Source organism: Paramormyrops kingsleyae, chromosome 12, assembly GCF_048594095.1.
Source record: "Paramormyrops kingsleyae isolate MSU_618 chromosome 12, PKINGS_0.4, whole genome shotgun sequence".
Classification (NCBI taxonomy): Eukaryota; Metazoa; Chordata; class Actinopteri; order Osteoglossiformes; family Mormyridae; genus Paramormyrops; species Paramormyrops kingsleyae.
In genome coordinates, this window is record NC_132808.1 from 23,393,928 (window position 1) to 23,420,285 (window position 26,358).

Here is a 26,358-nt window from a genome sequence, read left to right on the forward strand (position 1 = left end):
CGAATGCCTTAAGTCTGCCACCATCGTGCCTGTCCCAAAGCACGATGACAGCAAGAAGGCAGCAATCAGCAGCTTTAGAGACTACAGATATACTATAATGAAGTGCTTCAAGAAACAGGTCCTGAGGCACATCAAATCTTCACTTCCACCCACCCTGGACCAGCAACCATTCGCCTACGGAGGCAAAAGATCAACAGATGATGTCATCAATACAGCTCTTAATAATGTACTGACTCACCTGCAACATCAGGGGAGGTACGTGAGAATGTTATTTGTGAGTTTCAGCTCCACCTTCAACACAATCATCCTCAGCAGAATGGGGACCAAACTGCTCAACCTGGGTGTCAGTCAGCACACATGCAGATTGATCAAGGATTTCCTAACAAACCAAACACAGACTGTTAGGCTGGCGACTCACCACTCTCGAACCCTGACACTCAGCACTGGAGCTCCACAGGGCTGCGTGCTGAGCCCGCTTCTTTACTCCCTATATACCCAGGATTGCGTACCAACACACATCACAAATAAAATCATCAAGTTGGCAGATGACACCACTGTGGTAGGACTGATATGAAATGTTGAGGAGTTTTGCCTACAGGGACGAGGTCAGCAAACTGTCAGAATGGTGCTCAGTCAACAACCTGGCACTCAAGGTGATTATCAGCTTCAGGAAGCAGGAAGAGGAACCTGCTCCTTTACACATCAGGGGAGACATAGTGGAGAGAGGACCCAGCCTTAAATTCCTCGGCATGTACATCTCCCAGGACCTCACGTGGTCTCTCAACACAACCTCTCTGGTGAAGAAGGCACAGAAGCGGCTCTACCTCTTACGGATACTGAGGAAGCCTAACCTGTCCAAGCACCTGCTGATGTCCTGCTATCGCTGCTCTGTGGAAAGCAAACTCACCTGTGGCATCCTGCTATGCTCTACTAGCTGCTCCGTGGCTGACAAGAAGACCCTGCAGGGAGTCATCAAATCTGTACAAAAAATTACCAACACCCAGCTATCTTCACTTGAGGGACATACTGTATACAGGACATAATCATCAGGGACCCATCTGACCCAGGCCACCACCTCTGCACTCTGCTGCCCTCTGGAAAGCATTACAGATCTATTAGGACGTGCACTTCCAGGCTACTGAAAAGCTACCCGAGCACTACCAAAGAACTGCACTCCGTTAAATAACTGTTAATTGCATCTAAGTATTAAGGCCCCCTGTTCTCATCACCCAGGGCATAAATAGGGACAAAAGTGGAATATCCCAGGAACTCATTGCAATTATTGTAAATAGACCCACCCCAATAATGTTTATATACTCCCACCTTGTATATACGTCTGCACAGAAATACTCAAAGTATTGCTCATGATTTTACTTTGTTTGTGTGTGTAGCTTAATATACACAATTACGTTAGTGTTATGTTGAATCTGTTTCAGGGGACACACCTAATTTCGTTGTACATTCGTGCGGTGACAATAAAAGGCATTCTATAGATAGACAGATGGATGTACAGATGGATTTTTGTTAATAATTTTTCAGTTAAAGCTGGGTATAATTGTACCGTGTCTTTTCATGACCAAAGCATATTAAATAATCAGTGTAATAAGTGTAATAGGTGTAATAGAGTGTAGAACATGACAACATTTAGTACCCTGACCAATGGGTCATTAGAGCTGGATATTCTATTTCTAATTATCTCTGTGTGCTCATATAATCCCCAAGACTACTTTCATAATTATTTTAAGCAAAATGTTTAATTACATCCCACACCATATTAATATGAAATATTTTGGATATCCTCTAATTGTGGATTTTTTTGTTATCAATTTTTTTACGTCTGGCCGTTTGGGAATGATACCTGGAAACTAGACTAATGTTTACTCCCGGATGGGCAGAGAATCGTTTCCACACTTAAGGTGTGAATAATGGTCCTTGGTCTGAGAGCGACTCTGGTATCCCCAAAAGCTGAAGACCTGGCTAAACGCACTTTCAGCTAATCCCTTCACTTCAGGCAGACTTGGGAGACGTATTGTCAATGACACTGCAGAAGATCAATCTACAGCAGCCAAGACAATGGGAGCTGCGAGTGGCTCAGTGGACTCTGTGCCCATTATCGCAACAGTGCAGGTTGAAGCCCCAGCCTCGGCAGAACAGTAACATGTCCGCGGGCCCTTGAGCAAGGTCCTTAACCCCCAGCTTGAGGGACACTGCATGTTGGCTGACTTGGTGCTGTGACTCCCAAGCTATGGAGAGCGAGATGGGATCGGCGAAGAGAAGAACTCCAGAGTACTCAAACAAGGGCAAACAAAGGATTCACCATTTATTATGGTAATTCATTTGAGGGGGGGGGGGAGATTTCTCAGAAAGTCCATCACCATTGAGAAGATGGCCTTGTGGGAATGGATAGGGGCTTGAGAAAGTCTGTATGTAGTGAATGTGAAGTCTACATCATCAGCAACAGATAGCCGCCACAACTTTTTGGTTAATAGTTCAATGATATGCATTATTGTAGAGTGCCCCATGCATAGGGACCCATTGAAGGAGATGGGAGTGACTGCTGGCTGCCTTTTTTAGCCAGAGATTCTGTACAACAGAGATTCTGGGTGATGGGCTCCTTCAAGGGCATCTAATGGAATAGAGTGTCTTGTTTTTCTTTATTCCTAAACAATATATAATTTTGTAACTGAACTGAACGACAAAGCATATTGGGCCTGCAGAGGGTTAAAGTTTTTTGCATGCCAAATATATTCCAGCTTCTGGTGGTCTGTCATAACAGTTTGCCCTTTCCTACCAATTTCTCTACTCTTGGAATGCCATCTTGACGGCCTGCAGTTTCCTACATCATAATTTCTTTCCGGAGAGGAAAGGCTATATGAAATTAAGTCACAGGGGAAGAGCTTAGAAAGTGTACCATGGTATTGAGGGAGAATCACCTCCACAGCCACCTCTGAGACATTCCTCTCTATGGTGAATGAACGTTTCAGGTCTGGGTGTTTGAGCCCAGGTGTGGAGATGAAGATATTCTTTAGGGTCTGGTGGGGGGTCACATTGGGGAAATATATAAAACAGGCCATTGATATACACAATTAGACATGTATTTGCCATATCTCGAAAGATCTCATTCATAAGGGACTGAAAAATGAAGGGTGCATTTGTGAGTCCATATGGCATTACCAGATATTTGTAGTGCCCTCTATAGTGATAAATTCTGTTATCCATTCATTCATCTCCCAAAATCATGTGACGTTGTAATGAACTAAGGTTTAACTTGGCAAAGATGGAATCCAAACTCAGGGACATAATCACAAAGTCAAATACCAGCAACATGGGAAAAAAAATCATCAAATTACAAATCAAAGAACAAGAAATCCAGAAGAAAAAACAGAAGTCATTCATGGAAAAAGGACAGTGACAAATACTGAGTATTATGAAACACGCAATACTTCACATGGATGTAACTGAACACGAGGTGCTTTTACAATCTGCTACTTATATTGAGCTGATGAGCAAGAAGTGCCATTTGCAGTGAGGGGAGTCGGAATGAGACCCATGTGTGGACATAGCTGGATGGACACTTTTGGTGTGACGTGGGCATGATGAAGCTAATGCATCACAGGTCCTATCACACTGTCTTTTGCCCTGAAGTTAATTTATGGAAATTCTGAAATATATTCCACACACGAGATTTATGAACTATGAAGTTTACAGTGAGCCTCACTGCTGATTATGTAAACATTGATGCATCTTCAGCTGTCTACGTATTACCTACTTGTGTGACATTTAGCTGAAGCCAATATTATATTTTAGTAATTAAGCCAGAGAGGAACTACTTTTAAAGAGGCGTGGAGATGGAAAAGGATAAGGGGGAGGACTGGGTGCAGGGGGAGAAGTTCTCATTAGTGATTGTGCTTCATGCATGTCAGAAAGGCTTTGGATATGAAACACTTCAGATGATTTCTGTCTGCTGTTCTGGTGGCCGCCCTGCACGACGGGTGGGGGGAGTTGTAAAAAAATTACAGAGCAACTGGAGTGGATTTAATAAAGCCCACTGGTGATGCTTTGATCTTTCCCCTACTGCTGTTACCATGCAACACACACCCCACTTCCCCCAAAACTCCCTACCAGTCCAACTTTGCCCCCCCACCCACCAAACCCCAACTCTAAAGAATGTGGCCGCAGGACACATTGTGCCGAACGAAGCTGGGGACGTCCCCCCGAATGAGCACGCAGGCTGGCGCGAGGGCGGGGCCTGCAGTTGAAAGCACAGAGTGGGTGACTAATATTTAGACACATGGTACAGCGTTTTGTTCACATTTCACAAAATGAAAAAAATGACATAGGCATAACACCATTTCTAATTAACATAAACACAAGATTTGATAAACAAGCAACAAATATTGTTAAATCACTGCAATATATTTGCAGAATAATTACTTGAGAAAATTGAAATATTTTTAAAATGCAATTTATGTGAATAGTAATGTCTCCACGTGTTACTTGTCTTCACTTACTATTGCATGTAAAATTGTCAATTATCCATTCATTCTTCATTTATTCATATGTATCCCGTTCTTTCTTGCACAGCACAGACTTTGACTGGAAACCTTTAACCTGGAGTGATTTTTGAACATTCAGACTCATTTCAGTACACAGCTAAAGTAAAGAAACTCCCTGTGTGTCTGGCCTCCTTTATAATTTCATGATGATTAGGTGTCTGACAAACGGGGCCCTTTGAAAGTGCCTGATTAACACCATTTATAAGTAAATCATGGCTGTATGCTCACAGCTCCTTGGGTAACTGATGATTAGCCTGCGATTTTGTACGGAGGCTGTGACGCAATGTTGCGAGAGCCAAGTTGTTCTGCACAATGGGCAAGAGACGTCAGCGGTTAAGGAGCCGCCGCAGGGTTACCGCCCAGCTTCATTTGTGTGAGCGCAAGGGCGTCTCGCTCTACGCAGGCGAACATTCGCTTGCCTTTCAAAAACAAAGAAGCGACAAAACGAATCGATGTCGGTCTGCTTAAATGGATGTGATGCTGTTTCATAAGGAATGACTCGCTCCCAATAAACTGAGCAGGTACTGTGTACGGAAACTTGACAGAGATGTGTACTCCGCAATGCAAAGTCAGGAGAAGGGATTTCCAATAAAAGTTTATCTATTTTTCCTGATGCTATTATTTTTACTACAGTACATGCATAAACACACCGAATATCTTGAATAATTATGAAATTGCTACTATCCGCAACTAAAAATATCATCGGGGGATTCCCCGATCAGCAGGGGATTCCCCCAGGTGAAAAATATTCAGAGTGAAAATTCTAGGGGTGTCCCACCTGCTCCATAGTTCTTAGTTATTTATAAAATCATTTGTTTGAGGTGGGGGTGCTTAGCTCTGGTCTTTTTTCATTTGGTGCTCCTTGGTTTAAGAAAGACTGGGAACCCTTGTCCCTATATTACTATGAACATTAATATTGAGAGTGAAAAATATCAGTATTTAATGTTAATGCAACCTGTCCTGCCTCAGTAGACCAAAGCGAAAAGGATAATGCACATGATTATACTGTAGAAGACAAACTATAAATCTTTCTTCCCTTTTTATCACCAGATGAATTATTTGGTTAATTACTAGTATAAAAATCTGAATTTGATATTGTAAATAATTTTAGGTGTGTCACTTAAACACCAGCAGACTTGGTGATCTCACTGCCTTGTCAGTGGTATCAACATGGGCTGATATGTACTTCATTACATGAAATAAAATGCATTGTTATTGTTTCATTATGGCTTATGGCTTTGAGTAAAGAAAAATTTATATTTAGGTGGAAAAAAATCAACTTTTTATTCTCATCCCATACTGTTAGGGGAAAACATTAATCATAAGCCATCATAGAAAGAGCAGGGATGTAATAATAGTGAGCAAATACCTGACAAAGAAGTATGGACTCTGCTTGCAGAGTCCCCTTTATCTTTGTTATTAGTGTCTGTACCGGAATTGGCTCTCTCTTATTTTTCCCATTAAAGTTTTTGCCATTTATGGACTGTCTGAAGATGGCAGTGCCTGTTTTGATTAGGGAAACACAACAGAGCTGTTACATGCTAGTTTTTTTTCTGTTTTAAAAGGATGAATGAACTTTTATTTCACGTCTTCAGAATACATCCAGAATTCCTTCCTGGCATCCAGAATTTTCGCCTGGAATCAGTAAAGCGCACATTAATCTTCAACTTTATTCTGCATGCTTTCATCGGAAATCTTTGGTTTTAGGAGTAATATGTAAATATATGTTTTTGTGTCTTTATATCTCGCACCAAGACGTAAATGATGCTCAGTCACTATTTACATACCAAACAAAATTCAATAATGGGGTTTTAAACATTAATAGCAAAAAACGAAGATGATTAGTGAAGAGTTTCCATCGGTGAAGAAAATGCAAATGCTCCGCAGCTCGCTCCTCTGTGGTTCTAGGAGGATCGATTTCGTTTAGATGGCATCAGATCCAGGAGAGGAACACTGCTCAGATCTGAAAGGCAAATAATGCTGCGCTTACTACTTACCATACCTAATTCAAGAAGCTGGGTACTCCAAGCCAAAGTGATGTGCATTCAGGTCTTGTATGTTTTCTGTGTCTATTCCATCCTACATATATGTATTTTTTGGAAACCAGGCCACTGGGGAGCTAATTTAGTGGGGTAGTGTCAGGTTGGAAAGCGGACAGAGGGGAACACTAATGAAAGCGTGGGCCGGCGGAAGCTTCCGGAGGAGCGCTAGAGACCGGCCTCAGTCAGATCTGCAATGGATGCTTCTGATGTCAGATTCCATTGGTCCAGCTCCATGCTAGATGCAGGGATGTATTCAGAACCAAATGCTACTTGGTTTCCAGCAGGTGAACATATGCATGCCTTGAAAGTAAACTCATCATAATGCAACCCATTGGATTGTTTTCACTCACTTTTATATAAATGTCTCTGAAACAGGTTTTCTTTTTGTAATTTCCTGTTTCTGAAATTTTCCATACTTCCACAATTCCCAAGCTTAAATCTGGTTATCCATTACAGAAGTGTTTCTCAACTTAGTCCCCGGGGGCCTCCGGACAGTCCACATTTTTGTTTCCTCCTATCCCCTAGCCTACAGGTACCTGTGCCAGGTATTCGGTGTTGTTGATTGGCTGGGAGCTGGGAGGGAGCAAAAACGTGGACCCGGAAGACTGGGCGGAGAAACACTGCCTTACAGGATTGTGGATTCTGCCAAAATGTATTACATTTTGTAAACATCAGCACTGCGTAATGTGTACAAGATGATGTGTACAATTTTTTATCCAGATTTTTAAATGATATTTCCTTAGTCCTTATTTAACTGCATCTGTGCATGGCAGTGCTGAGACCCAACTGAGACACACAGCTCCGAAGCTGAAAGACTTATCGAAGAAAAGAAAACCCAAAAGCTGTTTCCCAGCTTCATCAGATGGCTGAAATTTATTTTCAACCACTTACCACATTCTTTGGCCGTTTCAGAAGTGCTGAACCTTAAGTAAATCAGCCAGGGTGTGACAGTAATGACCCCAGAGTGGAATTCAGTCTGCACACAGTTACACAAACAGTCATTCTCTGCTGCTCCAAGGAGTGTGATTAAAACTCACTCGCCGATATAGTACATTTGTTTAACACCCTTTGCAATAGCGAACTAAAATTATTTTAATTTAGAAGGCTTGGTTCTGCTGAGGGGGGGGGGGCACTGACAAACATCTTTTAGATCAAAAAGGCTCTTCAGATCCAGCAGCAATTTTGGATGCTTTCCCATAATTCCTCAGCTAGTCCCTAAATAGTACTCCAGCTGTACGAGCCACAATTAGTCCGTCTTCCGTGATAACGCAAGGCCGCAGTCGTGGAACAGGGAAGCGGAGCACATCAATATGGCTCTCCTTATGAAGCCCGGCGTGAAATTAAGGTGGAAAGGTACCGCTGAGCCTCTTGTTGTTCCTGGCATAATTAGCATAGCCACTTTGGCTAGCACAGATCCACTGAAGTAAAACAATTCATGTGATTTAACCCCAAGAGCCCACAGAGAACCATAATTTTTTTCCCTCCACAGATTATGAAGATGTCCCCTTTTTCAGACTCAGCTGTCATCCCACCTCCTAAAGCATGGGAAATAATAACAGGAAGATGTGTGACTGGGCAGTCGCTTCTGCTGTCCGTTGCTGCTTGAGTGCAACGTATGGTCAGGTGGTGACTTACACATTCTCAAGTTGGACGCTGCAGGTAAGCATCCCAATGAAATATTCACCCTCGACCATCTTAGGGGCAGACAGTGGATAGAGAAGGAACAGGACCTAACATTACATATTTTTAAGGATACCCTTCTAATTAACCTAATTAATGTATTAGACGATATGTTGGATTCCACAGGACACTGGTCACAGGAGGGTTACTTCAGAGTTAATTTCCCATGGTTCTGAGATCTTACAGTCATCATGGCCAATGGTTATCTGCAACTGAATGGATCACTCTCTCTAAATCAGTCACTCCATGAGATCTTACAGTCATCATGGCCAAAGGTTATCTGCAACTGAATGGATCACTCTCTCTAAATCAGTCACTCCATGAGATCTTGCAGTCATCATGGCCAATGGTTATCTGCAACTGAATGGATCACTCTCTCTAAATCAGTCACTCCATGAGATCTTACAGTCATCATGGCCAATGGTTATCTGCAACTGAATGGATCACTCTCTCTAAATCAGTCACTCCATGAGATCTTACAGTCATTGTGGCTGATGGTTATCTGCAACTCAGGAGATCACTCTCTCGATGTCACTCACTTTGTGAGATCTTACAGTCATCATGTATGACGGTTATCTGCAACTTGAGAGATCATTCTTTCAATATTAGTCACTCTGTGAGGTCATCATGTCCATCGGTTATCTGAGATCACTCTCTGTATCAGTTATACTATGAGATCTTACAGTCATCATGTCTATCGGTTATCTGAGATCACTCTCTGTATCAGTTATACTGTGAGATTTTACAGTCATCATGCTCAGTAGTTCTGTAACTCAAGAGATCACTCTCCCAACTGGGGCAGTAACATTATAAGATCTTACAGTGATCGTGCCGGATTGTTATCTGAGATCTGACATGAGTCACTCTGTTCTTAGCAGGCATTAACAGAAGGTGTAAGTTATCATGATCAGTGAAACCTTTACTAAATTGAATAATTTTCTTCTCATTTACGACTTTAATGACAACTGACTTGGTTCTTTTATCACATATCAGGCCAAAGTAATGAATTGTTAAATTAGTTCTGCTTGGAAAATTCACTTGACCTTTACCAGCATGTGTAACACTTCCTAATGTTGGCAACCTTAAGATTATTACAAAATAAAACTATTAAATTGTATGAAAAGGAAATCGCACATTGTAGAGTGGCCCTGGCTCTGTAGTTATCGATATTAGGATAGATAGGATAGATTGATGACTTGGTGCTTTGTGGTACTTCAGGGAACTTCTACAGCATGAAAAGCTTGTGGGAAATCATTTTTTCTGGTCGGAGTTGAAATACTTCTCTTGTGATGTGTTCAGATGCTAAGCGTTAAGAAGAAGAACACTTGCCATCTTCAGTATTTTTGAACTTAAATAGCATATAAAATGCCAGGCAGGAAGTTAAAAAAAAAACCCCAATAAGAGTGCCATCATTCACGAGAGGGGGGGCTTCAATGATTCATTTACTGCCGCGTCTCCATTCCCTGTATTTGCAGAGATGAGATTTTTTTTCCCCCCCCCCGTCTGCTGAGGATATTCATGGCAGCTTGGGCTGGGGAAAAAAAAAAGGGGTTCTTTGCTTTCCCGTGACTTCAGCAGTAATTAGGCAATGCATTCATGCGGCCGTTCTCGATGAAAAACCGTACGCGGCCCGCTTTCGGTCAATGTTCCCGTTTAAGTCAGATGATAGCATTCATGCTAACGCAAGCGTCGCGTCATTCGTCTTTTGTCATCTTTGTGCTGAGCACATTGAATATAAGGTTTAGGGCTTAGGATCCATGTGACAGCTTTCTTTATTTCTCCCTGTGCCTCAGTATGTGTAATATCTTTGGCAATATGAATTACCTCACTGCTGTGCCACTCTGACGCTCTCCAGACTCAAAGGCGGAACAGCAGGCCTGTCGGTAATGAGAGGGAGCACATTTTTGTAATAGATGCAGTGTGTTATTAGTCACTGTCAAGACACTGAGGGTAGTAAGCACCATGTCTTTTAACTTTCTGTTAGCTAATTAATGCTATTTACTTCAATTGTGTACTTTGGCCGCTAAATGCAGTTCGCGCTGTAAGTAACTGGCTAGCTAATTTGTTTACAGTCATTTGTTTTGTTCAGGAGGTTATTCCGATTCCTTGGAAGGAACAGTCCTGCAGTGACCATTAGTGTGGTGTGAATAGCACAAATTCTGGCTATCCCAAGAGGATCGTGTGGAAAAATAACATGACAATGTGTGAGAAATTCATGGAATTCATTGCCCCAACCTCTTCTTACACAATTCTAATTGAAAGCCAAGTAAATGGACAAATAAACCGGTAAATATTTAAACGCAAATAAAATATCCTGTTTAAATATCTTATGACCTGTACCAATAACAAATAAGTGAAAAAACAAAGCAAAAATTAATCCTTTCTTGTTTTTCCTAGAACTAAAATATCCATTAAAAATACATAATGTTTGTGTCAATATAATTGTATGCAGTATTTGACTTTCTATTGTATCCCAAATACATGCACAAACACTCTTACAAATAATTGTTTTTTATTTGACATACATAGATTTTTTTCGTTGTTTGTTTTGTACTTTTCACAATCTAAATGAGGTTTAACAACAAAATGAGAAACTACCACAACAAATTCCAAATTTCTAACTGGGCGGGGGAGAAAAAGATGGAAATCTCATCGTAGTGAGACGGAGACACGGAACGGCAACTGGTCACCAAGAAAGTCCCTCAGGAGGGCGGGGCCAAGAGGACGAGGACATGGTGAGCAGAACAGGAGGACAGACCGTGATTAACGAGGCTGCCCGTAACAAGGAGGCGAAATGGCAAAGAAATGAAATGCACACACATTGTCCCCGAATAGAGTTTAAGTAATTGGCAATTTCTAACTCTTGAAATCAGAGACACACGCATCATAAAACATTGGCTGTGTTTTATGAGAATAAACAAAAAAATATTTTTATATATAACTTTTGTTTCATTAGTCATCATTTGCGGGGCTTCAGAGCAGTTTTTCCCTATTATTTCAGAACATATCTCAGTGTGAGCTGGTCACCGGTGTCATAAAGTCCCACTTAAATGATTTCAGATTATCCATTTAGTATTGGTGAATTGACAAAGCCTGATGGAAATGCATTAATGAAAGGGGCTAAACTCAATTAGGCTGAGTATTGCTAAAAATGATGCAGGAGTGTCCTGTACATACATATACCTAACGTAGCATTAAGTATATATATGTAGTATTGTTAGTATGTTAAAATGTTCTATATTGTTGCTACTTTGCAGTGAATAAGCATGATGCAAGCCTTAACAAATAAGAGTAATTTGTTAAATACAAATTCGTACTGTACACACTTCAGTAACGTCTTTGTAATCCCATCCGATTGTTTTCATGTAGACGGTAAAAATTGTGAAAAGCTGATCAAGGACACCAACGAATGGCCTTTCGTTTGAGGTCCATTAATACTGACTGGCAGGGTGACCGCCGACTCTGTACGGGTATCGCAAGCGATCTACATGCGGTATCTGTGATGCCTATCGCAGCTCTGCCTTCCGCCAGAAGTGCTGGCTGCAGTCTTTCCTGGGGTCGGCTCAGGAAAGCCACCACTATTTTCCAGAGGTTCCTGTGCCCCAGCACTGCCACCACAATCCAACAGCGACATTAAATCATCTTCATGTTAAACCGACGGGGTCCTGCTTGCTCTGCTCCTTCCGCTCCAGACCCATTTGCCCGTGGGACGTACTCTATATCAATGTTGTTTTTATGCTTTCCCTTCCCACGGCTCCAAACAAACAGGAGCAGGAAACAGAAGAGGACCACGCCCAGGAATGTGAAGCAACCCATGGCTGTCGATACCAAAATGGTCTTTAGGTCCAGACCGAAAGTCATATTGTACAAGTTAGTCCCGTTGGCTGTAGTGTTGCTGGGGTCAGTGTAGTACTGAGAGGTCCTGTTGGCATAAAGCGACCTATCACTGGTGCCACGACTTTTCACGGCTAAAGAAGCCGAGAGGGAATCGTTCCCCGCAGCGTTGACGGCCATGCAAATGTACACTCCGGTGTCATGCGCTTCGGTGGCCCTGATCTCCAGGGTGCCGTTAGTGTGGACGGTAACCCTGCCGTTGTTCCTACTGGTGACCTGGCGTCGGCGTGGCGTGAACCAGGACACCACAGGCCTCGGGGTTCCGTCGGCACTGCAGTGGAGCCTCACGGGCTGGCCCTCGTCCACGATGAGCGTCTGCGTCTTGTTCTCCCGGATCTTCGGCTTGGAGCACGTCACATAGTAGGACAGCAGAGGCTCCTTGACATCCCGAAGGGGCCTTCCCCGGATCCCCTCCGGCGTGCTGCACTCAGGCTGCGTGTCGCCGAAGTGCATCGAGTGCCTCTTCTGCAAGATCCACATCAGGCGGCAGTCACACACCAGCGGGTTACTGTCGATCAGGAGGACCTCCAGGTTCTCCGGGGCCTGGAACACGCCCCGTTCCAAGGTGTCCAGCCGGTTGTGGGAAACATTGAGCACCTTGAGCCACCGCATGCCCTGGAAGGCGTGCAACTCCATGTTGACCAGCTGGGCCCCTGCCAAGTGGAACTCGCGGAGGCGCACCAGGTCACGTAACATGCCCCCCTCGATGTGACTGATGCGGTTGAAGGAGAAATTGAGTACCGTGAGATGAGGCAGGTGCCTGAGGGCCTGGTAGGGGAAGGCAGACAGGTTGGTGTTGGTTACGAAGAGTGTGGTGAGGTTAAGACCGTGCAGCGTATTGGCAGGGAACACGTCCAGGGAGGGCCAGTTGTCAATCTCTAAATGCCTCAGACGTAAAAGCTTCTTGAAGGAGTAAGGATGAAGGGTACTGATGCTAAGGTAACGCAAGTGGAGGCTGACGAGATTGTGAAGGTGGGACAGGGCCTCCGTGGGCACCATTGTCAGGTTACACCTCTCCAGGGTCAATGTCTCCAGGCTGAGTAGACCACTGAAGGCCCTGTGTGAAATGTACACTAGGTCATTATCACCTACTTCCAAGGTTTTGAGGTTGTGCAAGTCCTGGAACACATAGTCCAGCAGGATGACAATCTTGTTGTCGCTGATGTCCAGCAGCGTCAGGTTGGAGAGGCCAGTGAAAACTCCGAGTGTGATGAGCTTGATGCGATTGCCCTTTAGGCTGAGAGAATGCATGTTTAACAATGGGCTGAAGGCGCCGGGTTCAACATTGCTAATGATGTTACCACTGAGATCAAGTTCCTCCAGGTGGGTGTAGGATGAGAAATCATCAGGGTTGACTGCTTGCAGCTTGTTCTTGCTGAGATCCAGGAGCCTGGTCTCCATGGGGATACCATCTGGAATGCTTTGCAGGCGCTTTCGGTGGCAGATGACAGACTTGCTCTGGGCGGAGCACTCACAGCGGGTGGGGCAGCTGAAGGCGGAGCTGATGAAGACGGCCACAAGGGCGAGCCCCAGGAATGGTTGCCAACATGATACGGCCGTGTGCAGCATGACTTTGTTGATACAATCTACCATCTTGTCATGACTCTGCAAGAGAGGAACAGAAACAAAGATGTGTTAGTATAAACACATCCTACACTCTTGAAAATGGGGTAGAAAAAATAAATTCCACTCTCAAGAGTCATGGACGAAATATACATTGAGTTTATGCTCTGAAAGCATGTTGACATTGATTGACGTGTCCCAGTGGTGTAGACATACCCCTGTCACGAAAATGTATAAATTTTTGTATGTGGAATTCAGAAATATTTACGTTTAAGACCTGTGTTCCCCATCATCATGAAATACCGTGAGTCGTTAAAATGCATCCTGTGCTAATGATTAGGAGTCTACTTACTTATTTATACATTGTGCGACAGCTAGTAAAGGTTTGTTGCTGTTTCACGCAAATGGGTGACAACTAATTGTTCCCATGTACTGTAAGGAAATAAAAATCACACAGCAAGTAGACCATCAGTATGTATTTTCAATTTCACCATCATTCTGAAGTGAAGTTTTCAGCAATTAAAAATAAAATCACTGTAATCACAATGAATTAGCTGAAATGTCTGCGGTTAAGCACGATCATTTAAAATATATAGTTTATTGCTAAAAACCTGTTTTTAGGAAGCAGTTTTTGCACACATCTATGCTTTCAGTGACATCGCCAATCTAATACAGGAAGGATTTTGTGTGTGGCCAGTCATATTAGTTTAGGATCACTTAACATCCATCAGCTTATGAATAGGTCACTTAACTGATATATTAACACTAGCTCAGATTTTATGAGCAGCTTCCATTCATGTGCATTGTCATCTATATTAGCCCTATTATCCTGATGGCAACTTCAGAAACTCCTATCAACAGCGCACAATGCAGATCTACTGAAGCCACTCTGTGTTTATGTTCCCCAGAAGAAACATCAAATAGCCCGCATTCTTTTAAAACGAGTCGACTCGAGTTCAGCATAATGGAAGATCATTTGGTTGACCTTTTAACTTGGCCATTATGGGCTTTATTGATTTCCCCACCACAAACACTGCATTTGGAGGAAAACACCCACATGGCTAAATAATGAAATTATTCACAAGCGGAAGAAGACGATCAAGGATCAAAAGATGAGCTGTTCCTGGTGCCACGGGCAGGATGCAATGTTGCTAATGTGCAGGAAAATGTAGTTTGAGATCACAATCCAATGAGGTGAGTGACAGAGATTAAAATACATTGATTGTCACAGGGAACCTCAGGAACTAATATACAATGGTGCAGGGGTTAACGAAAAAGTGTCCAGTTGAAAATCAATTTCAATGTCAAAATACTTATGAAAACGAAAGCTGCAGAAATCAAATTAAATCAATGGCTGAACCTGATCTAGATGTATTCGTACTTATTAAGATCTGAGGAAGAAGGGATGATGGTGGCCTAGGGAAAGCAGATCAGGAATATATCATCGGTTTCTCATTACTCTAAGAGAAAACACCTTTCCTTTTCAATATCTGAGATCTCATTCTTGGCTTAGCTAGACCAAAGTGTCTTTCTTGGAAGAGGTCTAACTGCATTTGTTTCAGCTGGAATGCTCCAAGATGCCTTTCCTCTCAAGATGACGGACGATTTCCAATGGACAGGCCTTGACATGCTGCAAATACCCCTCTAAACAAGTCTTCCTGGAGGCAGAGAATCATTTCTGCAATCAGTCATGAAGCGATGGTGTTAATAGTGACATTTACAGCATTCAAGTTTGTCATTATCAACAGGAACTGGAGTAATAAAGGCATGATTGTCCAACATTAGATAATATTCAAATTAGCACACTAAGAAAACCTTCATTTTTGTGTTATTAGTATTATTATTTATCACCCTGCTGAAACGATGACCAGCCTGCCTGCACCAAGACACAACATATGCTGGTCCTGCCACCGTGTCTAGCTGGTAACCACGACCATCATAATGCATGTTAGTCATACTGGGAATGCCAGCATATGTGGTGTTTTGTGCTGGCATACTGGGGAAGTAATATTATCAAACTAAACATTATTGATAAAATCGTTTGCGCAACCTTATTGAACAGCTATAAGATTTTCTAGCAAATATAAGCGCAATGAAATTATTTTGCTTTAATTAAAGTTATATTGTTGTTGCCTGGATACAAACAAGTCAAAATGGATCAGCCCAGATCATCCAGTCGTGGTGTCATAGGATACAGATCTGTGAACAAGCATTTTTGTGGTATTTTCCCTGTCGTTATCGTCTCCTGCAGAAAGCCAGAAAATTAGCGTCACCCACTGATGCTGTATTGCAGGGTTGTGCACTTTTGGTAAATCCCATAATCCTCTTAATGAGGGGGAATTACCACACTGTGAAAATGTCATAAACAATTCCAAAATTACTACATCAGTCATGTCTAAATCCATTCTCCCAGACAGACATCTGGATGATTATAATACTGACTTTTGTTCAGATAAGCTGGTGCACATGGGATAATCCATATTTATGTGATTCTGAAATTGCACATACAGCCACTTCAGAAGATCGTCTATCTTAAAAGGCAGCATGTATATGAGGGGAAAAAAAGCGTAAAAAAAACACAATTTGCTGGAATTAATTTGCAAGGCTACCATGTCAATATGCAAAAATGCCAGTTACTGTTCAATTGCACTGATTCGGCAAGCATCTCATATTGTACTTAACTTGAAATGTGAACATGAATAATATTTAGAGCCTTCTGTGATCTTTCGACTGCACTGTAACCGACATTTACTGTCTTTGACGCTTGCAAGATGAATTTGACCACCAGGAGGCAGACCAAGGTTGCCACTTTAGGTCAACCACTCACAATCTATAAGGAAGGTGCATGAGGAAGTACTATTCAGAATCGTAAATAATATATGACTGCATATCAGCTAGACTACAAGCAGTGTTTCCCAATCTGGTCCTCAGGGACCTACAGACAGTCCTTGTTTTTGAGGGAGCAAAAACATGGACCATCTGTGGGTCTCCGAGGACCGGACTGGGAGATACTGAGCTAAAGTAAGGTCATTGTCACTATACCATTCAAACTGTCCACCTTCTTGTTCCCTTGGACAACCGTACTCTCTTGGTAGTGCTGGTCAGTGACTCCAATTTGTGATTGATTAGCAAAGTGAGTAAACAAGACATCGGCCAGCCGGTCTACATCAGCCGGTCTACATCAGCCGTCTAGCTGGGAAATGGCTCCCGAAAAGTCATAAACTTTTGCTAATCATTAGTTCACTTACCACACATCTGCAATCCTAAGTCTTGGTGCAGAAGAGAAACTCCTGACCAATCACTGTACCGCAAGAAAACTGAATTTCCTAAACAAGCCTTCAAGCGAGAACAAAAACTCTTCCATTACAAATGAGCACAGAGCCTTTCACAAATCATATCAAGGACACTTGACAGAGTTACAAGTGTTTTGCTCTACAGGGATCAGAAGTTAGTCTTTCTGTGAGGACGAATCATGCGTTGGCTATGCTGCTGAGACCAAGCCTGAGACACTCTGGCCAAAATCATTTACACTACAGTCGACGTTTGATTCTCCTGGTGTTTTGTAAATACGTCTGATGAGGGTTTGGAAATGGAGAGTGAGTAGAAAATCCACTAACATGCATGCGAAAAATTAAAAATAAGAATGTTTGAGAGGGATGTATACCACATGTAAGCATTTAGCGCCACTGTTTTGAGGCTTAACCAAGCTACACAAACAACACAATTGCTATCATGACTTAAATGCAAATAGTAATTGGTTGAGTTCATGCTACAGTGCACGGAAAATGGAAAACTGCTCCCTCTCACACAGTTCCTAATGATTCCTGGCAAGTAATAAGGCAGAAGTATGAAAATACAACACATCCAATGAATGGTTATGATTTTAGGGCTACTGTTTTTATTAGAACATTTTACTGCACCAATGTGATCTACTTGGAAGAAGAGACTTGCACGTGGGGTCGGCGAAGGAGGTCCGCATAATCTGGGGGAGCCTAAGCGATTTTAATCTCTTCCTGTGAGATTGAGTTAGTGAGGGAGCATTTCACGCCGCAAGTTTGCAAACTCGCCAGAACGTTACATCACACAAATGCAGCCTCCTGGTGGCCACATCGTCTCCTTACAAGCAGGGTGGTCGAGGCTGGTCCTCCAAAGGTGCTTGAAACTGGGACCCTGATTAGGGGAAGGCAGAGTATTTTCACCTACCACCCACCCCCAATCATTAAGCACCACCGCCCCTCCCAGTATGGGCAAGACTGAGAAACACTGCGCTGACTCATTACTCAATGCAAATTACGACAGAGGGGACAGTCTCCCAGCATGCACTGCAGGACAAATACTGGATAACTTTCTTGACACAAGAACAAACTGACATTACAAAAGCCCTTCAGCATAATGGAAAGAAACAATACTAAACCTGTATACATGCCTTTCATTAAATGAAATGAATGAAATGTAATAATAATACATTTCAGGAAAAGACAACATTGAAGTTTGATTTAAGTCTGATCCATGGTTTGTTGGTTGTACCCACTGGCTTAATAAAAATCTTTTAAGAAAGATAATTATCCAGCAGGGGTTCTGACTGGAACAGAAATGCATATTTAAAATGTTTATATTTATCAGAACCGCTGAGTAATTAGGCTCTCGAGGCACCAGAATCTGTCAAGCACCAAGAACACTAGAACATCTCCTTCCCGGTCTCAGTCATCATACTGGAATAGGATCAAGGGTTCCGTTCCCCGTGAAAAGCTGGTCACATGACAGAGGGCATCCAATCATGTGGTCCTGGATTTACAAATGATTCCTGCTGCTTCTTCAGGGCTCATATATGAGTCCAAATCCACTTCATCAAGTAGTAAAATAAACAAAGCAAAGATGCAGCAGAAGGGAATGTGGCGTGAACCGCAGAGAGGAACATCGGAGAACATCCGGATTCCAACATACATTCACATCAGTCGGTTAATGGGAAAGACAATGTGATCTCCCACTTTGGCAGGCTTCTGCAAGTCCGGTGTGGTGCTTCTCTTTGGGGGAGCCGGATGAAACCCCGCATCACTATTCCACGTGCTATTTTAGCCTAATATTTACACACTTGGGATAAATGGGGTGTGACACCACATCACAGCAGAATCCAAACGTCCTGCTAAGCTCACTTAAACTAGGAACAGAGGTGGGTAATTCAGGTCCAAAGAGTAAAAGTCCAGACCGGGATTTTATTTCAACCAACCGGTTGAGTACTCTGTGACTGTGACTCTTTATGCTCAGCTGGTTGGTTGAAACGAAATCTTGGTCTGGACTTTTACTCTCTGGACCGGAATTACCCAAATCTGCCCTGGAATGGGTCTGTCAGGTTTGGCATCCCCAGCTGGCACGGCCAGATGGCACCGCACGGCAGCGTGGGAACGTTACTCAGACGAGGCTGAATAAATAAGGACTCTATAGTAGTCAGCCTGGGAATCTGGGAGCATCCATGGGAGACAGAGAGACCTTGCTGTGTGGCGGCCAAGCCAGAAGTCCCTCTGTACCCAGTCAGGTGGGCTCACCTGTATGAAAATGTTGCTGCAAGGATCTGAGGAAATTGGTGGCGTTCCACCTGCGATCCAGCCGAGGTCAGCGTCATGGTGCACAGACAGACGTGATTACAAAGGGGGGTGTGCTGTGTTCATCTGGGGGCTCCAAGGCCATCCTGCCCAGCAGCTGTCCCGGGCTACAGCTTGGCACTTGCCCCCCCCCCCCCCCGCCCAGGTGACCCCACAGTTGTTGACGGAGTGCAGACAACCTGGCAGTTTCAATAAAGGCCCCTCCCACCATCGCGGTAGCGGGTAGCGTAACACTCACGCAGATCGACTCGTAACCCCAAGGTTAATGGCTTATGTCCCAGTAGGAGCTCTGATGTAATAGCCTTAATTAAGGCACTTAACCTGAACAACTTCAATAAAAAATATCCTGCCGTATAAAGAACTTTAAGAGGCTGAACGTGAAATCATGTAAATGCTCAGAGTGATACATGGGGAGAGGTCACAACTCCTATCGCACTCGTTCATCACAATCTGCTCATTTACAATTTAAATAACTGTCCTTCGTCCAGAAGTTACTTTGCTAGGTATCCAGCTATAGAAATATACGCGGATATATCATAGTCCCGGCACAGGAAGTATTCATGCAGGAAGGTTCCAAACCCTGCATGAGCCCAGATTTGAAGAGATTCAGCTGAACTAGATTAAATTGAAAAAATGCATAAAATTAAGTTCTGCAAACCTTCCCAGTTTAGTGACTTATTGTGCTATTGTGCACCAGCTTTCCTATAATTCATGTCTTGAACCCACCTACCAATCTAGTACTTGCCTTTACTATCCTCTACCATTCCTATATTCTCTAGCAATGGAAAGGCAATTACCTGCCTCCATATTTTATCCTAAGTGTGAAAGCACCAGGGAAGTGAGCAATTTACAGTGGGATGTCCCAACCCTGGACCCCATGGTGCCGTGAATTATATCTTTATATGTCTATGTAAAGCCTAGAACAGTGAGTTCTTGTATAGTGTACCTGGTTGCCTGTTTCCTTAGACTCAATATATTATTTACGTAGAAGAGTGGTGACATGTGGAGGTTGTCAATAGCATGTTATTTTGAAGACTGCTGAAGCAGACATATATAATTTAAATGGTCACAGAGATGTGCTGCATATGTTTGAGGAAGGATTCCTGATCCTTGCACAGTCAATGATCTATTGCATACAGGAGCCCAACAGTATCACATTGCTAATTATTATTTTTTATATATTATTAACTCGTTCAGCTGTACAAACTGTAAACACTGCGATAAATAACAATAAAAAAAAACAATAAAGAGAAATAAAAATGAAAAATTGAAAAAAATTATATGTAAATTAAATGTAAAATTTGAGAAAATATTGGGTGAAAAGCTGCTTTGGTTTTTACATATCTGAACTGACATTCACTGTGACAAAAGTAATTTCACCATGGATAGTATATCCCCCATACTCTTGACATACTCTTGACTTTGAAATATTATAAAATGAAAGTGAAAATGAAAGTTCACGTGTACGGAGGTTCTGGAGTGGACGCTGTCATGGGCGCTGAAGACGAAACGGACGAAACCCCAAGCAAATCGCCTTCATGGTTTCCGTGCCGACGTGGCACTCCCCCTGCGGCTCCAACTGTGTTAAGGGAATTCAACTACCAGCATTCTCAGCAGTCTAACGCACAGAGTGAAGAACTTACACCGCGGTGACAGCTGAGAGTAAAGCCAGCTCTCCAGGTTCACACCTGTCGGTCTGACACAGCTCTCAGAAAACGTCCGGCGCTAAAAGGGTCCGGGATGCTGTCTATAATCGACCCAATTTAATCATTCTGGACAACCTCTGCAGATCAGGCCCCCCTCTCTCCTTCCAATGCCCCCCCCCCTCCCCCCTTTGTCCCAGAGTCTCTGGGGCTACTCGTCATTTGCAGCGATTTGCATCGCGATGAGTCGGTGGACGATGACGCCGGCTCACTTTGGGAGCAGCGATGAATGTGCACCTCATAGTCGATTCAGTTAGGAAGTCAATGTTCGCGAAAAAAGCCGCTGACATTTCAGCTGCTCACCCCGGCATCCCAGACTAACGCAAAGTCAATTGAGTGAATGACCACAGAAAAGCAATATAGGGGCTATTGTGCAAAACTAAACTGCGTGAGCCCATATCTGGGTCATGGCTGTTAATCATCGTTATTGGCTGCAGAGGATAAATGTGATGCATTACAGCCGTAACACAGGCATTCAACTTATTACTGCCCTTATTATAAGTATCTTTCTTACTCTTACAGCGATGCTCAGTGATCCTGGCGTCGTACGAACTTCTGGGATTTTACACCACTGGTCAAGAACTGAATCAAATGCAGATCATAACCTCTTAACAGTAACGTTGCAGAGAATGTGCACTGAAAAGTAGTTTTAAACTAATTAGCAGAAAATTTACCCATAATTAACCTGTAAATAAGGCATATAATGCACATGGCTCAAATAATTCACAGTATATTTTATTAACAATAACTATCAGAGATGCAGGCAGTCCCCACAATCCATTCCCTAAGTCTGTCTTTATTTTATCATCCATTTTACTATTGCTTCTCCGGCTTAAGGATGCCACAGTAAATCAGAAAAATAATAATACAGCCCATAATAATAATAATAATAATAATAGAGGTCCAGTACTGTACTGTACCTAAGCCGACGAATCCCTGAAACCACGCAATGTCTTCACAACTGTGTTACAAAGTAGTGTGTGCGTTTGTTATTAAAAAGTATGGTATTTAACTCGATTTCTTAATATAATAGGCAGAGTTGTCTGTAAGTTGTAAGTTCTTAAGCTGTCAGGCTGCCTGTATATTTAATTAAAAAGTAAAAAACAACCAAATAGTACCATTGAATATTTAAGCTATAAATTTAGTCAAGTTCACTCTACTGAAGAACAAGTGCTTATGGTTTGTGGAGTACCATTACTTTAATATAAAATATGCAATGTTAATCATCTAAAACTTCATGAAAAGAACAGCTTCTCCAAACCCCAACATCCCAACATGAGTGGTATGATGGAAAACATATCAAGAAGGGGTGATGGGCCAAGCTACTCTACTACAAAGCGTGTGCAAGATAGTGTAGTATTTGCAAAAGAATCCTAAAATACTACGAAAACAAAGAAGGTAAAGTTTTTAATAAAAATGTTTGCCATTTAGAGAAGAATGGCAACATTTAGCGGCTGCTACACGGAGCGTGACCCAAAGAGTCACCCCCAGTCTCGCTCCCAATCAGCCGCTTGTCTCAGGCTGCCATCAGTGCAAACAAGAACAGATAACCAATCAGCTGTACCCTGTAAGGACCTCTGTAAGCTAACCTGATAAATCCATGTATTACAATGCTTATAGGCTGCCAAATGCCATGTTTATTGGGGTTAGAGGGGTGTGTGTGGAGGGGTGGAGACAATCACAGCCCTTTAAATGCGGCTGACTATCTCCCCGGACAGGAGTCGTTCGAAGGCGAGCGACGTAGCAAATCGTGACTGATGAGGAAGGAGCCGAAACGAGGGCCCGGTCTGTGGAGGATCGGGCCCTGATGAAGAGGCCTCTGCGGAGAATCGTTTATCAGTGGCGTTAATTAAATGCAGCTGTCCTGCCGCCTGATTGGAATGGATGAGGATTTGCAGATGTAGATAACAGCTCTGTGGCACAATAAGGCACCAAAGGCCGACCGCATCTGTGAAAAAAGGGCCCATTTTTGAGGACCTTTCGTGGGGGGAGGGGAGGGGAGGGGAGGGGAGGGGGGGGTTTCAGTATTTCCCCAGCATGACGTCTCTTTGCTCGATTCGGTCGCGGCTCTCAGGACGGAGACTTTTCCCGCCATTCGCCACGTTTGTTGAATAATTACCGCTGCTCCTTCAGCGATTATATAATCCGAGCCATCTCAGTGGCGGACGCTTGAAAATACTGTGATCTGAAGTGCAAACGTATGAAAAAAAAAATGCTTTAACTGAGGAGCGGTCAAGCAGCAGAACGATATATGACTGCTGGGATTCCCGGAAACAGGGTAGCACAGAACACATTAAGAACAACAAAAATGGCCGACCACAACACCTCACACGGTCAGTTGGAAAGTGCCTCAGAATTTTCCAGATTTCAGGAAAAATGGCATGTAGATGGAGTTCAGTGATGCTTGTCTGTGTGAGGGAGGGGCGGCATTATATGCCTTTTACAGCTAAACAGGAGATATCCCTGTTTTACGGACCCCCTGAGAAATAAGTGCACGCAGTATCCACTCCCTGTCCTGGTTCATAAAAGCAAAAAAGGCAATAAAAGGGCCACCCTCAGTAGGACTCGCTCCTAAAAACGTCCGGCTCTCCGTGGGGCTGTTACCGCGCCCTGCGTTGCCGTGGGTCATCCAGGGTAGATGTAAGGGACATAATGGTCAACTTGTGCCCCTTTTCTTCAGCGCAATGGCAGAAGTCCTATGTTTACCACTATTTGCAGCAATAAATCAAAGGCTCAGGGGGATGATGCCACACAGGCAGTCTGCACTCCTGCGGGCTGCTTGCCACGCCCCCCCTTTGAAGAGACGTCAGACAGGTGGCGGGATAGTATTTCCAAGGGCCGGCTGAGAGCTTGTGGCCCCTGTCCCTTCTGCTCTATCTTCAGACAGAGCACGGTGAACCTTGTCCCTCCACACGGCACTGAAATATGTCTTCCGTGCTCTCAGCCGGGGCGAGGAACAGCTGCACCCCAAAGATCAGTCAAACACGCGGCTGCTTTAGATGACGCCCATAAGAAACCGCCGGCAACAGAAAGTGATCTTTCGGCGGCGAAACGACACAATTGCCGAGATGTCACGGTGCGGCCTTGAGTGACTTTCCCAGAGGCAGGCAGGAAAGTCATAAAATATACATGCCTGCGGTTGTGTTCTCACCACCACTGCTGCTTAAGTTCTGTAATCCTCCACGTCCATAAGCGGCGAGAATGAAGGAGATGGGCGTCATAAATAATTAATGCCATCTAAGCCATAAATAAGTGCTAGAAGGATTTGGGCTCTTCTGGAAACCGTGTTCGGACAGGATGCGCTGTCACCAGGCCTGGTCACCACACCTTCTACATCACACTCAACTTGGACCTGCCAGAGACCACGGACAGAAGATGAACGGATGGGTGCAGCATCAGAACAAACTGAATTTATGCACGTTTTATGTGTGTTGCTATTAAGCCCGGACCATTTTCTGAGATGCTGTTGCGAGTTGACGCTAGTTGTCTGTTTGATGGAAGAGCTCCCTGCAACCTACCCTGAGCGTGACCTTCACATGCCGTGCCGAGGGATTCCCGCAAAGCACATCTCCCTCACAGATGCTTCCACCTCAGGCCTGAGTCTTCACAGTAAATCAAAAGGCATTTCTATTACAAAGGGAAAAAAAAGAAACACGATACAGGCCCATCGTAGAGTGTTTTCGATGTGGTCCAAACAGTCTGCGATGGGTTGCCTTGCGCCTGTAGGTTCTAGGATAGGCTCAGAACCCCTGCAATTGTGCAACGGACCAGTGGGTATGGGAAATGGAGGAATGGATGGATGATCCTAACAGTGTACATATTTCAGAATCCTAGGTAATGATCTGCTAACATCGTGACTCCACTTACTTTCTGTTCATTTACATAACTGAGACTCCTCTCAGTCTCAGGCACAATCAATAATGAAATAGCTATGTGGCTGCTATTGTCCCTTCCATTCCTCGCCGTCACGTCGAGTTTAATTCATCATTAAGCCAGGTACACAAATATGCTCATGAGAATATTCTGGAGAGCACATGTGTAACAGTAATGTAATGTCCATTGGGCTGAACATAAACACAGTATGCTTTGTCGTACATTGTCTTAGTGTGTGCCCTGTGATGGGTTGGCGGCTTGCCCTGGGTTATTTCCTGCTTTGCACCCGTAGCTTCCGGGATGGGGTCCAGATCCCCATAACCCTGCACAGGACAAGTGAGTATAAAATAATGGATGGATACTTTGGTTTACTCTTACTTAAATCCAGAAACTAATTGTCAGTAAAAAGTCACATAGCATGTGGTTAATTGCAAGAAAAAAAATATTCAGTTAATTAATACAAGCCCATGAAAAAGCTATATTCAAAAAGATTCTGCTGCACTCCACAAACCATAAGCACTTATTTCTGAACAGAATGAACTTGACTAAATTTATACCTTAATAATTCAATCTTTTGCCATTGGCTTTGTGAAACTAGCGGATTAATGAAAGTGGTTTCACTTATTGGTTACGACGCAAAACACTGGCAAGCAACTGAATAAAACTAAAGTTTAAACAAGCTTAATATTTTCATAGTTAGTTCAATAAAATACTTGACAAATGTACCCTTGTAAGGCCTTTGGCCAGTACCGCATTGTTCGCCAGACCTCGTCGCAATACGGATGTGGGTCCAGGGTCTACCTATGTATAAATCTGACTTGCACTGGTGCCTTGACCTTCTCATGTGCTTCCCTATCAGGGAGAACATCTGTAGGCAAAACCATGGACAAGCGTGAGCCACCACCAACGTGGCACCATAGGCAAGCGTCTCTGCCGGCACCCCCAGGCCGAGACTAAGTCAAATTGGCTTGCTAAGTCGACACCTCCACAGTAGGTGGCGCCATAGGTGGCCTCAAATGTCACCTAATAGGGTTACTAGCCCTGACCACCACAGAGCGATAGGCCTGCATCCTGCTAGCCGGCGACCGAACGCAACACCGACCCCGAAAGAGTTAACGGCTGCCTTTTATCTTCATCCAGATAACTCCTGTTTCCAGCCTTCTATCGTCAGGTGAAAATACAGGTCTATTCACTCCAGGATAAATTTACAGGGAGGTTATTAAATCGTTATTTTATTTTAATAAGCCTTATACCTGCTAATGATGCTAGCCTGAAGGAAAAATAATTAACTTGCAGGTTAAAGGACTACCAGTGTGTGCAATTAACAGACTGTTTTACAGGGCTTAGGGTGCTAACAGGCAGGGCTGGTAATGAGAAACGGAATGGGTCACTGTCTTATACATTATTGAAATTAGCATTTTTAAATTACGCAATGTTTCATGGACTG

The 26,358-nt window shown here is 43.4% G+C and overlaps 1 protein-coding gene and 1 long non-coding RNA gene across 10 annotated transcripts in view; one reads left to right on the top strand and one right to left on the bottom strand.

The window, feature by feature from the left end:
* LOC111849395 (uncharacterized) overlaps positions 1 to 26,358 on the top strand; it is a 76,756-nt gene that overhangs the window by 11,956 nt on the left and 38,442 nt on the right. The window contains exon 4 of the long non-coding RNA XR_002839508.2: positions 8,088 to 8,257. This is a non-coding gene — a long non-coding RNA (uncharacterized lncRNA). The remainder of the gene's footprint in view (positions 1 to 8,087; positions 8,258 to 26,358) is intronic.
* Positions 10,774 to 26,358, bottom strand: part of lingo2 (leucine rich repeat and Ig domain containing 2) — a 285,847-nt gene continuing 270,262 nt past the window's right edge. For all 9 annotated transcript variants that reach the window (XM_023822226.2, XM_023822230.2, XM_072697742.1 and 6 more), the window contains one exon: positions 10,774 to 13,777. In XM_023822226.2, the coding sequence (XP_023677994.2) occupies positions 11,912 to 13,777 (1,866 nt within the window). In that variant the 3' untranslated portion in view covers positions 10,774 to 11,911. The remainder of the gene's footprint in view (positions 13,778 to 26,358) is intronic.